The 16,229-nt window shown below is 40.5% G+C and overlaps 1 protein-coding gene across 2 annotated transcripts in view; it reads left to right on the top strand.

Annotated features, from left to right (window-relative positions):
* Positions 1-761: 761 nt before the first annotated feature.
* LOC104614180 (clathrin heavy chain 1-like) overlaps positions 762-16,229 on the top strand; it is a 28,730-nt gene continuing 13,262 nt past the window's right edge. Inside the window, exons 1-17 of one of the 2 annotated variants that reach the window (XM_010290361.1) lie at positions 807-963; positions 1,689-1,691; positions 5,161-5,429; positions 5,702-5,863; positions 6,644-6,757; positions 8,067-8,240; positions 8,506-8,703; positions 9,083-9,283; positions 9,406-9,558; positions 10,191-10,313; positions 11,076-11,213; positions 11,418-11,582; positions 11,978-12,158; positions 12,521-12,684; positions 13,442-13,567; positions 13,879-14,021; positions 14,628-14,862. In XM_010290361.1, coding sequence (XP_010288663.1) covers positions 807-963; positions 1,689-1,691; positions 5,161-5,429; positions 5,702-5,863; positions 6,644-6,757; positions 8,067-8,240; positions 8,506-8,703; positions 9,083-9,283; positions 9,406-9,558; positions 10,191-10,313; positions 11,076-11,213; positions 11,418-11,582; positions 11,978-12,158; positions 12,521-12,684; positions 13,442-13,567; positions 13,879-14,021; positions 14,628-14,862 — 2,706 coding nt within the window. Of the gene's footprint in view, positions 964-1,688; positions 1,692-5,160; positions 5,430-5,701; positions 5,864-6,643; positions 6,758-8,066; positions 8,241-8,505; positions 8,704-9,082; positions 9,284-9,405; positions 9,559-10,190; positions 10,314-11,075; positions 11,214-11,417; positions 11,583-11,977; positions 12,159-12,520; positions 12,685-13,441; positions 13,568-13,878; positions 14,022-14,627; positions 14,863-16,229 lie in introns of both variants that reach the window. The other variant, XM_010290362.1, reaches the window with a different exon arrangement.

The raw sequence follows: 16,229 nt of genomic DNA, 5'->3' as shown, positions 1-16,229 counted from the left end.
AAATAGTCACCTTCTGGGGCAGTCGTGGCAAAAAAAAATTACTTAAGAGTTACTGCTTTGTATCCTACTATCATATGATTGAGCACAAGTTATGTTTTGAGAGTGGGACATAAGGGATGAAGAGGCCCTGCATTGCAATCCCTGCCTTTGTTAAGCCGAATGGCATGACGTCTTGGGCAAGGAGAGATGGAATAACTGATTATTTTAACACATTTTTCTTAACTTTTACTGGCAAGAATTAGATTCTAAGAAGCAAGATGAATGAGTCTGCTTGTAAAAATAGGCCGTTTGAGCCCTGGTATGTAGACTTCATTCCATAATGTGGCCAGGAGTGGGTTGCATATGTGTAATCATCCCTTTCCATAAGGCCACTGATTCTGTACGTTGTAGTTCTGCCACTTAAGTTTTTAGTATCAAATTTACCAGCATTGCGAAATTGGGAGTAGTGATGCCGATAGTATGCAGCCTATCACATTACTAGAACCAGGTTAAACAATAAATGCTTAAGTTAAAAATCCTTTCAGTTTACATCAATAACATGACTTTGGAATGTCTTTAGGACTTGAATACTGAGAATTGTGTAGCTCTATGGAACAAAGAGAAACAGAAGATAAATGGTAGTTCCATAATATACACTTTTACCAGAGAAATATGCCAATCTTGCATTTCCTGCTGGAGGAGGCTTTAAACATAGAAGCTTGAGTTAGACCTTCAACATGAGAAGGTTAATAAAGCACTCTCTTCCCTCTTTCTAGCTCCAAAATTTGGGCATTAACCCAGCAAACATTGGATTCAGTACCCTAACAATGGAATCTGACAAGTTCATCTGCATCAGGGAGAAAGTGGGAGAGCAGGCCCAAGTAGTGATAATTGACATGAGTGATCCAACGACACCCATCAGACGTCCAATTTCTGCCGAAAGTGCCATCATGAATCCAGCCTCTAAAGTAATTGCACTAAAAGGTGAGTAACCCTTTATTATAGCAGTATGAAATCTACTCTTTAGCTGTATTACTGCTTACATATACTCTTAAGCATTAGATTTGTGTGAACTTTCTAAGCAGAATGTAGATTAGGATAAGAATTCTTGCCTGAACTTGCATGCTGTATTTCTGGCAGTGGATTTTTCAGTCATCTTTGGATGATTTGCCTCCAAGTAGGTGTGAGATGCTTGGGCTTGGCACTGCAACATCCTAGTCTCACTGAGGACCAGGTCAACATATGGTATACTTTCCTTTTAAGCGGGGGTTGTAAGCATAATGGACACCTATCCAGATGAATAGAGGTGTAAAGCCACTCTTACTCTCTGCTCTGTCCTGGCCCTTTCCTGTAGCTCTGAAGAGCTTACTAGATACTAACAAATGGGGGTTGGACTAGATGACCTTTAAATATCCCTTCCAACCCAAACTATTCTATGATTGTATAAAATTGTCATAAGGATGGCCAGCAACTATTACAGTCTGAATGTACAAACATGTTAAGTTTGTCAGTCATGAGATCTTGCAGATAGAAGACCTCTGCTTATAAGTACCTGTGGTGTTGATACTGGCTTTAAGTAGCACTCTGAGCTCAAGGAAACAATTTTTAATACACCTCTGGCTGTCCTCATAAATGAGCGGCTTCTGGGATTTAAATCTCAATAACTGTTACTGACTATGTACTTTTCTTCCTGCATCTTATCTAAACAGATGGTGAGTGAACTTTGTTGTGACATTTCATGTTCAGTAGTACAGAATGGTCTAATCTCATAAAAAGTACTGAACTTAAAGGTAGCCATTTGACAGTTTACTTCATAGCCAGGTGGGGGATCTTAATCCTCAACTGGTATTACAGTGAAAATGTTCTCCATTGGCTTGTTGCTAACCATTTGGCTGCTTTGACTATTGACTGTACCAAGTGAAGAGGAGTGTGCTCTTAATGTTTGTGTGTGTGTGTGTGTATATAATGGAAGTACAGTTGATAGACAAAACCAAGGTGTGGTACTTTTATGAGAGACCTCTGCTAGCATGTCCTGTGTGCTATTCATTTCTGCCTAAGTGTTTTATTGTGAAAAACCATGGTGAAACTACTTAGGGGTCCAAGAAATAACTGTCCTCAGAACTGGTCTGAAAACTGTAACTTCTTGTCTTTGAACTCAGGCTTATACTGACATTAGGGGAAAACTAATGTGTTCATGTTTGACTTCAGCTGAATCTGTGATTCAGCTAAGATCCTTATACATTTTGCAAAGGACTGCCTTACCTGTGGTGTGGGTAAAGGTAACAATATAAAAATAATTTCAGATCTGTTGAGTTCATTGTCCTTAATCTTGGACCCCTTTAAACAAACCATATTGGCAAGGAAAGTGCCTTCCCTATACTAGCAGAGCTTAATCTAGCTCTTAAAAAGAAACTATGTATCATCTGGTTTTAAAACTAACCTACTAACTAAATGTACTATCAGCTTTGAAGAATATAGCTTTATTCTTGCCAGTGTTAAGACTTGCTCAAAAGGAGTATTGTTCTGTCCATGCAGCATGAATAAGCTTGTCCTCTGAACAGATAAGTTTGAGTGAATTATGTCACACTGACATGCAGAGTTGTTGTCAGGTATTGCAAACTTAATGATCTCTTCTTCTATCTGTAATCTAATTACCGAAGGTCTGGGGAGAAAAGAGGATGAATAGAGCTACCTAACCAATATGTTACCCACAATAACCAGCAGAACTACAGTGAACTGTGCTGAAGACATGGTTTGAGTTGGTCTGTCACTTCAGACTTTCCCTGCTGATTGACTGAGGCTTCAGTAGTCAAAACTGTTGCATATTGTGACTCAGTGTGCCATGACTGGGAGTTGCTCATAATCTGAGGATTACTGAGCAATAAACATACAAATCCGCCCTCAGAAAAAGAAATGAAATGGTTCTCAATTTAAACTGAAATACAGTATGCACAATTTCATTTCTGGATTGCATGTGGCATTCTCCTAGTGTACCAAGATTTGTGCTTTGTCCTTGTATTCATGATTCTCTTGCTTTGCTCTGTACTGAGAGTACTCCCCAGTCGGTGTAAGTGGAGAATGCAGCACTTGGGGGTGCTTCCATTCTTTGTGGAATGGAGAAACTTCATACCCGGTGAACTGAAATGTAAATTCTTGTGCCAGTGTTCAAAAATTGCATCTGCTTACTTGACTACACCTGTAGAGAATAGTCTAGACTGATCAGTCTGGTAGCTTTATCAGAAAAACTTTACATAAGAGTCTGGCTTTTTGTCTCATATCTTGGCCTAAGAATGTATTCAAGTAGACATAAGACTCAAACTCACACATGCTCTCACTGCAACTTCATAGCAGGTTCTGCTCTCTCTAATCCAAATAACGGGATTTTTTGGTAGTTTAATTACAGTGTAGAGTTCTGAAGTTTGAATTTGTGTTGCCATGCTTAAGAAGTAGTATCACTGTGGCTCCTGTTGCCCTCAACATTCATAGCTAGCTGCTTGATGAAGCTTCTAAAGCTATTTCCAACTGTAACAGCAGTCAAATTTAATCTAGAAAATGGATGGGCATGAGCTTTTAGCTTGTTTTAGTAGCTTATTGGTTTCTTCTGTGCTCTGAAAACTAAGGAGGACATCCTGCTTCCTTTTCAGGAAGACTAAGAGCAGTTTCTGCATGCATGTGCTGGTATTCCTGTTTAGTTGGTGACTAGAGCCCTTCCAGAACTACTTGTCTACTTTCAGCATTCAAGGCTGCGCACTGTGGAAGTGCCAAAATCAATCCTTTGATAACACCAGTCTACTGCTGCATGGATTATTGTCCAATACAGTAAACATTCTGTTTCCAACTATCAGCTTACAGCTGGTGTTAGGCCTGGGCTTATTGAGTTTGTATAATACAGCAACTGCATGTGTGGAGCAAGATGGTCAGAAATAGGCTGCTTTTGGTCCCAGGAAAGCTAGCAAGCTGTCCTAGGAACAAGTTGATCAGGTTAACGGTTTGTTATGCAGTTAATCCAGGAAGCATAAGTGCTGCATGTCGTATCTTTGAAGTCTTCCATTGTCTCTTGGCACTACATTAAACTAATATGATCAATTTACTGTATAAATTATGCTAAAATGCTTTAGAGCAGTCAGATGCCTATTAACTTGGTGTTAGTATCTCTTGAAAACGATTCCTCAGTGGCCAGCGGCCTTCATCTATCAAGACTTCCTAGTAGAAGGAGCATCTACCAGTTTGACAGTCAGAAGTGTTACTAGCAGGGAAGATGCTTCTGAAATATGAGTGGAAATAATGGCGTTACAAGCCAATACTCTAGCAGTCTGAGTGGGTGTCTTGTGAACAGAAGACAATATTCCTGGAGCGGAGTAGTCTCATCTGCAGTGAAGTAAAATGCCACTTTGACTTCATGAAAGGAAGTCTGTTCTTATTTATAGGTTGGTTCAGTTAACATTAGTTTTAATAGTCTACCTTTACTACCTGCTTCTGGTAGTTAAAAGGAATACTAAAGTCAAGCTTAAACCTACAATATAGTTACACAAATCATGAAGCAGCAACCTTAACTGGAACTAAAGCTCCAAACCTTTGTGTAATCTTTCTGACCTTTTAACTGTTCTCTTTAGTAGGCACTTGTATTACTGTTGTACAGAGCACATCCATCCCTAGTTAGAGACCATAGCTTCCATTCTATTTTTCTGTTGAACGAACTGCACTCAACTGTCTCAAGCTGTTGCAAGTCTTGTGCTGTTGGACTCAGTCCAGGTCATCTACAGCAGCTACTAAATTGATACAAACTGGAGCCATTCTTCCTATTAATTATACTGAATGACATCTACTAGACACCTATAACTTTGTATACCTGTGCTGCTACCTAAACCAGAGTTTACACAAGCTTTGTGGCTTAGACTGTCTTTTAACTACAGTTTCTAGTCAATCAAAATGTCTATGCTTGTCAGTTGCTGGTTGGAATGTCTGTGTGAGTGTCCACAAGAAATAGTATTTTGTTTAGGGATGATAGAGGTTGGGGGTGGAGAGAGGACTCTTACCAGAGTCAAGCATCAAATTGTGACAGGACACTAACCGTTTCTGTAACACCACTGGATTAGTGAGGTAAACTGGGAGCTTGTGAATAGGCTAACTGCAAGATGGCCATTGTGTTAACCTGATGTTTCTTGGGTTTTGTTGTACTAGCTGGGAAAACACTTCAGATCTTCAACATTGAGATGAAAAGTAAAATGAAAGCCCACACGATGGCAGAGGAAGTGATCTTCTGGAAATGGATATCTGTGAATACAGTTGCCTTGGTGACAGAGACAGCAGTCTACCACTGGAGCATGGAGGGAGAATCACAACCTCAAAAGATGTTTGACAGGCATGCTAGTCTTGCGGGCTGCCAAATCATCAATTACAGAACAGATGAACACCAAAAATGGCTGCTGCTGATAGGAATTTCAGCACAGGTAAGCTACCTGGAAATAGTGTGCTATAAAAACTCTCAGGAGGGCCCTGGCCTGCTTCACTTAATAGCTGCTATGGTTTCTTAACTTTGATTTCTACAGATCGAAAATTCAGAAATATCTTTTGTGTAGGAATAACTTGACCTCTGAAACAATTAAAACATTGGAGGAGGGGATGGGAGGCATTTGCTGCTTTTTGGTTTACTGTCCCAAAAGTCTTGCTGTAAACATTTGAAATCTTATCTCCAAAAGCTGACCTTTCTTCTTTTCTCTAGCAAAATCGTGTGGTTGGTGCAATGCAGCTGTACTCAGTTGATAGAAAAGTCTCCCAACCTATAGAGGGCCACGCAGCAGCTTTTGCAGAATTCAAAATAGAGGGAAATGCCAAACCTTCTACCCTCTTCTGTTTTGCTGTGAGGAGTCCTGCAGGTGGCAAGGTAAAGTCTGCAACTGTTTTTCTGTTCTGCTGTAGCATAACTTGGTACTAACAGAACTTCAGTGATCACACAGTTTAGTGTATGCTGTCTGAAGAGCAGCTTGGGAACTGTGTGCACAGCATATTTGGTCAGCATCAAAATGCTTTGTTTCAGTGGGATAGAAACTGCAAAAAGTCTCAGGCTTAGACATAAGAACAAATGTAGATGCAATAAGAACTGAACTCAGGGTATTCAATTTATGCTTACGTGGTGTTTTATGTGTATGAAATTGTCATTGAGCAGCCTCTTACGACTTGATTCCAGTACAGAAAGAGACTAGATGAGCCTTAGTGCTGTAGGTAGGTTATTAGCATCAAACTGATAATAGAATTCAGTAGCAGTTGTATGCCACAATGGCTGAGCGGTCTGTAAAGAACTGAGGTAACACCAAAATGTCTAACTTCTTAGTCCTGTCCTGCACAAATTGTTGATGAATTGACAAGTCTCACTCAAAATGTCTTAAACAAGTTGCCTTGAATAGAAATACAGTCTGTTTTCACAGAAAGTATGTCTTTTTCTTTTTTAAATTTCTCTGGCTTTTACTTTATCAAAGTTCTGGAAAACTTGTTCCTTTAATAAATATGTGGGGCACAGCTCCCCAGACTGTATTGGTTCAGGATTGGGCAGATATTAATCATCCAAGTGTGGCATGTGACTTCAGTAGCATATCTGAAGAGAGGAACTTCTTTCATGTGGCTATACTTGCAGGCAGTCTTGTGACATGTACTCTTTTCTTCCTAGCTACACATAATTGAAGTAGGTCAGCCAGCTACTGGAAATCAGCCATTTGTTAAGAAAGCTGTTGATGTGTTTTTCCCACCTGAGGCACAGACAGACTTTCCTGTGGCAATGCAGGTAAATGTTTGCCCCCCCAAAAATCAACTTTATAGCCTGGCAAGTAGCTGCCATCTCTGTCATAAGGAATGCTTTCTACTAGTGCTTTTCTGTCATTCCTCCTAGTTCTGGGAAGGGTATTAATAGATTTGTGGGAGGTATCCTGGACATTAAAACAGTAACTCAAACTCAAATATATAGGATGTTCCAGTATTTGTCCAGATATGTCAACTTAGGGTTGTAGTTAAAAGCAAGCAAGCAAAGTCGTCGTATCCCCCCAACCCACAACAAAAAAATGCAACCACCACCAAACCCCAAAAAACCCCTCAGTAGTGTCTTGTGGTAGAATGTCTTTAACATCACTTGGGCTATTGAACTCCCTACTAGTGCTCGGAGTTCTAGATAAGAATGTCATGGTGCATGATGTAGCTTCACATGAAAGTGGCATTTCATCTACATTCATTTCATCTAAGTAGACGTCTATTTCATCTAAGTAGATGTCACTCTAAGACAAATGGAGAGGGGAGTCCTGTATGAGCCTACTTCCTGTAGTAGTAGTACAGAAAAGGCAATTTGGGATGCTAATTTAGGAAAGAACTTAGCTGGTTGTCTTGACAGCTTGTCATATATTCACTTAGCATGTCTGTAGGACTAGAAACTGCATGTTAAAAGCAAACTGTCCCAGGGCGTGCAACTGCTGACCAATCTAACAGACCAGCTTCATAAATGAACCAAGAGATACCTTAATAAACTGAGGTAAACAAAGCAAGTTGTCTATGTGGCAGGATTCATGTGGCTGTATACTTGAGCTTGAGGCTTAATTAACAAAACTTCTGAAGACTTGGTCCAAAGTGGAAGTATTTTGAAGGCCATTGTGACTTGAAAGCCTCCCCAGTTTAAGTGACTTGTCAGTTAAACTGGAGTTACTCAATAGCTGAGCTTGGTTTAAGTTCTGCTGGTGCTTTGGGTAGGCCTTGTTGGAAGAGTGGGATTACCCAATATTTCTCAACGTAAACTTGTACTGACATATCTAGACTAGGATGCTAACCATGCCCAAACTTTCTCCCTCAGCCTGGCTTATTAAAGTGGGGAGTATGTCTGTTGCTGCAGATGCATCTTAATTTCCTTTCAACCTCTCTGTTCAGTGAAGCTACGGCTCCAGATGGCCAGGAAAGCTGTTCATTGCTTTGAGTCTGTAAGGAAGAAGCCCAAAGCTATATCTGTTGTTAATGTCAGTGCAAAGGCATGTCACTGCAGTACTGTCCTGTGACTAGGCTAAAGGCAGCTGTCTTAACTGTTACAATCTTAGTCTTGACTTATCTCTTGGCAGATTGGAATTAAGCATGGTGTTATCTACCTGATCACAAAGTATGGATATATCCACATGTATGACTTGGAGTCTGGAGTGTGCATCTACATGAACCGTATTAGTGCTGATACTATCTTTGTCACAGCTCCTCATGAACCTACCTCAGGCATTATTGGTGTGAACAAAAAAGGACAGGTAACAAATCCAGTGTTCTGTTTCTGAGCCTTCTAAAGCTCAAATGGAATGTAACAAACCTAATGAGTGACTTGATGCAACAAACATCAAGGGAGCGAATAACTATTTGATTGGTCAGTTTTTAACCTTTCCTAGTACAGAACTGCTGGGGGAGGCACTTGTGTTTTTAATCTACTTCACTGATGGACTGCGTAGCTATTTGGTTGCTATATGATAGTTGTGGAAGGGACAGTATTCCTCACATAGGCCTTTTGTCCTTTCCCAGGTGCTTTCCGTATGTGTGGAGGAAGACAACATAGTGAACTATGCTACGAGTGTTCTCCAGAATCCTGACTTGGGACTGCGTATGGCTATACGTAGTAATCTGGCTGGGGCAGAAGAATTGTTTGCCAGAAAGTTCAACACACTGTTTGCTCAAGGAAGCTATGCAGATGCTGCTAAAGTAGCTGCATCTGCACCAAAGGTAAAACTCCAAAGCTAAAGCTTAGAAGTCTTGGAGTTGCCTTGGCTTAGTGGACTTACTTAGCTCACTTGCATTTCAGTACTTGACATTAAAAAACTAGACTGCTGCAATACTAGCCTTAGTTCTCTGTAGTTCGGTTGCTGCTTCTGACAAATACATTCTCCTGTATCCTATTGAAGGAGCATCTGCTATACTTTTCCAACCATAGACTGGATTTGCTGTGGCCACTGACTTCTTGCTAAAATGTCATTGGTTTGATAAAGATCTCCACCCTGAAGGCTTAAGAGTAGATGCCTCAGTGTATAGCTCAACGCCTGTTTTTTGACTAATACTATTTAGCTGTCGCTAAGTATTGCTCCTCTATCTTGTGCCTCTTCAGGGAATTCTACGTACCAGTGATACAATCAGGAAGTTCCAGAGTGTGCCAGCTCAGCCTGGGCAGGCCTCTCCCCTGCTCCAGTACTTTGGAATATTGCTTGACCAGGGACAGCTGAACAAGTTTGAATCTCTGGAGCTCTGTCGCCCTGTCTTACAGCAGGGCCGCAAACAGCTTCTAGAGAAGTGGCTGAAGGAAGACAAGGTAGGCTCAGCAGGACACTAGCTTAATTCTGTTGTCTTGTAATGGCTGAGTGTGAACAATACTTTTGTTGATACTACATCTATGAATTCTTCTGTTTGATAAAATATTGCTTCTGACTTCAGCTGGAGTGCTCGGAGGAGCTGGGAGACTTGGTGAAGACCGCTGACCCAACCCTTGCACTCAGTGTCTATCTTCGTGCTAATGTGCCAAACAAAGTGATTCAGTGCTTTGCTGAAACTGGTCAGTTCCAGAAAATAGTGCTGTATGCTAAAAAGGTAAAGTTGTTTATCACAAACTGCTAGACTATCTTATGTTTCATGTGCACATTCTCAAGTTATCTTCCATGAGATAAGTTTGATTTCTGTCACTTAAAACTGATAAGTAGGTAAGATTGAGAAACAGTGTTTTCTTCGTTGTCATAGTGCAAATCAGTGTATGACTAAGGTCTGAGCAGTCTGCAAAAAATAAAATTCAGAACATGCAGAATTTTTTGCGTTATCAAATTAATGGACTGGCTTAAGCTTATTCTAGAGAATAAAGATAAGATTCTTCCTAAATTCATACGACAGTTTTTTCTTTTTTGGTTGGATTACAAAACAATTTCCCTGACGTCCGCTTGTAAGTTTAGGAGCTTACCTGATAGATAATGCCTTAAGACTGTTGAAAGTTTTGTTTCTAGCCGTCGTCTTACTTGCACCAGGACGTTTTTCTTGCTCAGTTACTAAGTAGGTGAATACTGAATTTCTATGTGAACAGACAAGTAGTGCTTTTTTCTAAGAATTCCTGGAAAGTGAGATATGGGCATGGCAACCTCAGAGCAACTCATAGTGCCTATGCTAAAGAACCAGAAAGCTTAAAAGGTGTGTAAACCTTTCCAGACATGCATGACTCTTTCTGAAATCTCTAGGTTGGCTATACCCCAGACTGGATCTTCTTACTGAGAAGTGTGATGAGAGTCAGTCCAGAGCAAGGCTTGCAGTTCTCTCAGATGCTGGTACAGGATGAGGAGCCACTGGCTAACATTAACCAGGTGATGCCTACAACAAGAGTACTGGTCTCTTTCTAGGCAGAGGTAATAGCACAGTACCACTTTAGGGACTGGTAAGACCAGTTCAGGTATTTAGTGGGCTTGGTTAGAAAGGTGACTAAACTATTCTAGTCAAGTTTGATTACTGTTAAGTCTGAGGCAAGTGTCCTCAAGTTCCCACGGAACCTTTCTGGCTTATTACTGTAATATTGATAGTGAATCTGCCACAGTCTTAGCCTAAGTAATAATGAGTGTTACTGTCCATTTAGAAAATTCCTACTTTTGGCTTTAGTGGAGCATACATTAATTCTTCCCATGCAGAGAATTTACAGGAAAATGAACAAGTAAAACTAAGTTGAGTGCTGGCTGCCAGTGGCCACTTCTGCTTAAATGGACAGAGAAATAAGGCAATGTTTTTCATTATTTAATAACTGAAGCTACTGAAAAAAATCTTAGCTGTTCTTGTAGCAACTGTCTCAAGAGGGAAGGAATGGTTGTTACATGCTCTGTTAAAACTAAATAGAGTGGGTGGCAAAATCTGATGTAACAGCTCAAAGTAGCGTGCTTCTTACATTGTAGAGAAAAAGAAAACAAAGTGTGAAACTTGTTTCTCTATTACCATGGTAGTAATCCTATGAAAACAAAGGGAATATAGCATGCTAGGTGCTGCCATGAGCTGCCTTTCTTGTCAGGCCATTAGTATATATGGATAAATGTGTATGTGTCTACATAGACACATGTCTCTAACTTGATCAATTTCAACAGATTGTGGATGTCTTCATGGAGAACAGTCTTATCCAGCAGTGCACGTCCTTTCTGTTGGATGCCCTGAAAAATAACCGTCCCGCGGAAGGCCACCTTCAGACTCGTCTCCTGGAAATGAATTTGATTCATGCCCCGCAGGTAAGGCCTCTTAACCTATTCCTCAAAAAGGTGAAGGGGAGACAGTAGTAGGCTTGCACAAGGATATGATGTCTGATATTGATACCTACAAATAGTCTAGCAACATCAGACGACTAATGAGTCAATGCTGTGACTTTTCAACAACTTTTAGGCTGAGCTGCTGTGATTCTTTTGACAGTCTGAATATGACATGTAATCTCCTAGGTTGCAGATGCCATTCTTGGAAACCAAATGTTTACACACTATGATCGTGCTCATATTGCGCAGTTGTGTGAAAAGGCAGGCTTGCTCCAGCGAGCTTTGGAACACTACACAGATCTCTATGATATTAAGCGTGCTGTTGTTCATACTCACCTCCTGAATCCTGAGGTAAGTCTGTTGTACAGAGCAAGCAAGTGGAAGCCTAAGTGAAGTGACCACTCCTGTAGCTCCTAAAATCCCTGCAGCCGCTATAAGATGGTTTGTAGGTACTGAAGTAGCACATGTAGCTGTGATTCAAGAACATTTGTTCAGTTAATGATTAAACTGTAATCTATACTTTCAATGGCTTAAATCTGCCCTCAGTTTCCTAGGCGGGCATTTCAAATCTTACTTCCAAACTGTATTTTTGTTGTAGTTGTAAAGATGGTGAATATGGTCTTTGGTCTTAGTGCCTGGAAGGCTTCTCTCTAGTAGCTGGGGTAGAAACTCTGGCTAGTTGCCACATTTTAGAAGTCAGTCAAATCCCGTATGAGTTATGGAGTAAAATTTCTTTCTCTTTACAGTGGCTTGTGAACTTCTTTGGCTCTCTCTCAGTTGAAGACTCTGTGGAGTGTTTGCGTGCCATGCTGTCAGCAAACATTAGGCAAAACCTACAGCTCTGTGTGCAAGTTGCTTCTAAATACCATGAGCAGCTTGGTACCCAGTCACTTGTGGAGCTTTTTGAATCTTTCAAAAGCTATGAAGGTACAGTATTAGAGGGAAGCAACTTTAGAAGCAGTACTTGATTGAAGCAGGTAGTAAGGATTGTAGCTTTTTGTGGGAGAGGTACTTGTCATGGCTGGACCTTTGGATGCATTTAGAGAGTGAGCTCATCACACTGAGTTCTAGGGATAGCTTTGTTCCAGAAAGTTTCTTAACCCTTTTGAATAAAGATCAGAAAGAAAGATGAAACCTGAAAGAGGGGAGAAAATCCTTCTGATTTTTTGCCTGTAATCAAATGAAAGCTACTCTTGGAAGTGTTATAAGTCACAAGCTGAAGCCCGTAACAATCTGTACTTGCTTCACTTACCCTTCTAACTGTGTTAAAAACATGTGACTCTTTCTAGGACTGTTCTATTTTTTGGGTTCCATTGTAAACTTCAGCCAGGATCCAGACGTTCACTTCAAATACATTCAGGCAGCTTGCAAGACTGGTCAGATAAAGGAAGTTGAAAGAATCTGCCGTGAAAGTAACTGCTATAACCCAGAACGAGTGAAGAACTTCCTGAAGGTAAATATTCTGTCCAATGGATTGAGCAGTCCTCTGTAAGCTTTGCTTAGCTGCAGAGCTACAGCCTTCTAATAGAGGGAAATACCAACTCAAGGTTTAGCTGGCATGGCTGTGAGTAGTCTACTGTGTAGCTGGAATAGGAATCTCGTCCTATTCCAGGCATATAATAAGTCCTTCTAGGCTATCTCTGGGAAAACAAGCCCAAATTCACAATTCATTTAAAACTAGCTTGTGTGATGTAACTTGTACAGAACTCATGAATGTGTTGTCACTTGACAATAGGTGAATCCAGGTTGGCAGAAAGCAAGACTATGCTGAAGTATTCAGCAGGAGCTTTTTCAGGGATATTGGCTAGACAAAGCTTATTAAAACTGGAGTCAACCTGTACTACAACAGTTTGCATGCTTTGTGGCTGGTAAAGTGGGATTTGATATGCCACTTCATTTTGCATTACTAAGTTCTTGGTCCAGCAACTGTCTTCTGAGTTAATACGTGAATTGATTGTCATTTTTGAAGCCAGAGATGAAGGCATAATGTGGCACTTCGTGAAGCCTAAACTTAAATCTCAACTGGTAGACTGGCCACCTGGTATTTATAGTGGATAACTTGCTTTTGAAGTCAATTGTCTGCTTGGCAGTCTTAAATTTGAATGTATTGGCACTTCTAGTGCTAAGGGGACCTGGTCAGATTTTCCTGCTTTGAAAACACTTCAACAAATGGTGGTTGCTTCTTTCTTTTTTTTTTGCATGAAATACAGGAGGCAAAGCTCACAGACCAGCTTCCTCTGATCATTGTTTGTGATCGATTTGACTTTGTTCATGACCTGGTGCTCTACTTATACCGCAATAACTTGCAGAAGTATATAGAGATCTATGTACAGAAGGTAAGGAGAATCCGGTTTTAAGCTCTTGCCCTTTCTTTCTTTAGAAGGAACTTAACTTTTTAGTAGATTAAAGCAGAATCTGCTATGTCTTTTGTGCTCACACTTCTAGTGCAGAGGCTGTTCAATAAGCTTTTGTCTTACAAACCTAGAAGTAGTTTTTCCTGGAATGTATATACAAATGTATTAGTACCTTAAAATTCACTGCTCTAAAGCATAGTTTAAATTGTTGACTAGAATTTCCCCGTGTGGAAGACTGGGGTGGGTTATTAGTAAAGCTAATAACTAATTTCAATGATGGTGGCATATTCTAGGTGAATCCTAGCCGTATACCAGCAGTGGTTGGAGGGCTTCTTGATGTGGATTGTTCTGAAGATGTCATCAAGAACTTGATCATGGTGGTTAGAGGCCAGTTCTCAACAGATGAGCTCGTGGCTGAAGTGGAAAAAAGAAATCGGTAATGAAAATGCATTTGCAGACACCAGTGTTGGGCTTTCCTGACCCTGGTATATACCCAAAATGAATGAGGCAATTTTGAATGATACAATACTAATACTGCTTTCTGCTGCTTTATAGAAAAGCAGCTTAGATTTGCTAGTCAGTCTCTTGATTATTTGGACCATATAGGAGTGTTGTGACAGCACTGCATGGTGAAAAACGTGGCTTTTGAATGCTTAAGTTCCTGTACAGCTAATCATGGGATGTGCCTTTGGAGTAAATCTGGATAAAATGTCTTGACAGTCTTGTAGGCACACAGCAGCTTGTATAATTAGTTTGTAGTTACCTGTAAAATGAACAAATGGCTTTAAGTGTGAAAAGCCAGCTAATACAACAGGACTTGAAAGGAAAGATTGCAAAACCAGTGGCATCTGCAACCTCCCTGATGTTAAGCTGCAGATCTGGCCTCCAATCATTTAAGACTCATTAAAAATAACTGGCTGGTCTGAGTCTGCTTTTAAGTCTGACCAGCAGACTTGCTTGAAGGGAAGGCCAGGTATTAATGGATAGCTGTCAAGCATACCTCAGTCTGACTTACGAACCTAAAATGTTTGCTTCTTCAAAGGCTTAAGTTGCTGTTGCCATGGCTTGAATCAAGGATTCATGAAGGCTGTGAAGAACCTGCGACTCATAATGCCTTGGCCAAAATCTACATTGACAGTAATAATAATCCAGAGCGGTTCCTTCGTGAGAATCCTTACTATGACAGCCGTGTAGTTGGCAAATATTGTGAAAAGAGAGACCCTCATCTGGCCTGCGTTGCTTATGAGAGGGGGCAATGTGATCTGGAACTCATAAAGGTTAGCAAAACTGCATTTATAAACATATTAAAGAACTCCTTTCTGCCTGAAGTGGAAGCCTGGCTGGCTAGTTGTCTAACGCTTGCAGAATCCTGTCTTGTCTCACTCAGGAGTTGAGTTAGGCAGGATTCTCCTGTATGGAGATAGTAACTTTATGCTGATGAGAAGAATTCTTATGCTATATATCTGAATTAAAGTTATGTAACTCTGCAGCTTCAAGGTGCTGTTCATGTCTTTCATCCACCGATTCTGCTCAAAATTAAATTGCTTACTGGGCCCAGCTAATGAATATGCAGACTGTTAAACCAGTTAACTTGACTTTTTTTTTTTGAGCCTTGAGCACTTTATCAGCAGAAGGGGCAAGCTGTCATCTAGTCTGTCTCTACAGCAGGAGGAAAAGCTTCCCTGAAACTACAAGGGGGTTTGTAATTTTTCCTTGTTGTGGCTGACACTTAGAGTTGCTCCAATAATTAACTAGAAGTGAGGAATATAAATGTTGACAATCAAACTGCAAGGACTTATTCAGATAGCATTCCTCTCCTGTCTTAAGCTTGTTGATTCCTAGAACCTCCCTTGGAAGTTCAAGGGCAAGTGAAATTCACAGGGTTCTCCAAACATGTCCTTGTCTCAAACTGAACACTAAAGCTTAACACCAGATTGTTTGGCGGCTGAGAAGGAAAACACACTCCTCCTACCTGCACCTCCAAACTACTATATGCGAAGAATGTCAGCTGTGTAGGGCTAAGAACTAGCTTGTTTTGCCCTGTTTCAAAAGAAGTAAATGTTGTTCCCTGGCAGGGCCTACCCTATGAGTGTTAGAATGGTGTTATAACCTAGGCTTGCTGCTGAAAGTAGATGACTTTCCAGCCTGAAGCAGTGATTTTTGGAGTAATACCTCCTCTGTAGTGGTAATAAAAAAAAAAAAAGCTGGCTACATTTGCCTTTTCTATTTCAGAATATGAAGGTGGCTCTGAGTTGGTTTGCTAGGAAACTTCAGCCAGGATAAGCTTTAACATTCTGATTTTAATCATAAAAACCTGTCAGTACCAGTTTCTTCCTTGAACTGATGTTCTAAGCAGGTGTTTCTGGTTATGGAGAAGAGATCTTCCTCTGTAAGAACTATTCTTGAGACATTGTTCCCTCCCAGAAGAGGACTCAACTGCTGCAACTAACAGATGTACAATGTAAAGTAAAATTGTGCTCCTACTAATTTGCTCACAGCAAAGTATTTGATATTCCAAGAGTTAATTTGGATACTAACAAGACACAACCTGTTGGTAGAAGATGGAATAGGCCCTTCAGGTTTCTAGTCTTCTAATTGGAAAATGAAGCTAGTGGTACTAAGAGGATCATAACTCTTGCTGCAC

This window comes from Phaethon lepturus, unplaced genomic scaffold, assembly GCF_000687285.1.
Source record: "Phaethon lepturus isolate BGI_N335 unplaced genomic scaffold, ASM68728v1 scaffold10547, whole genome shotgun sequence".
Classification (NCBI taxonomy): domain Eukaryota; kingdom Metazoa; phylum Chordata; class Aves; order Phaethontiformes; family Phaethontidae; genus Phaethon; species Phaethon lepturus.
The sequence above is the reverse complement of the archived record's forward strand: the minus strand, read 5'-3'. Positions and strand labels throughout refer to the sequence as shown.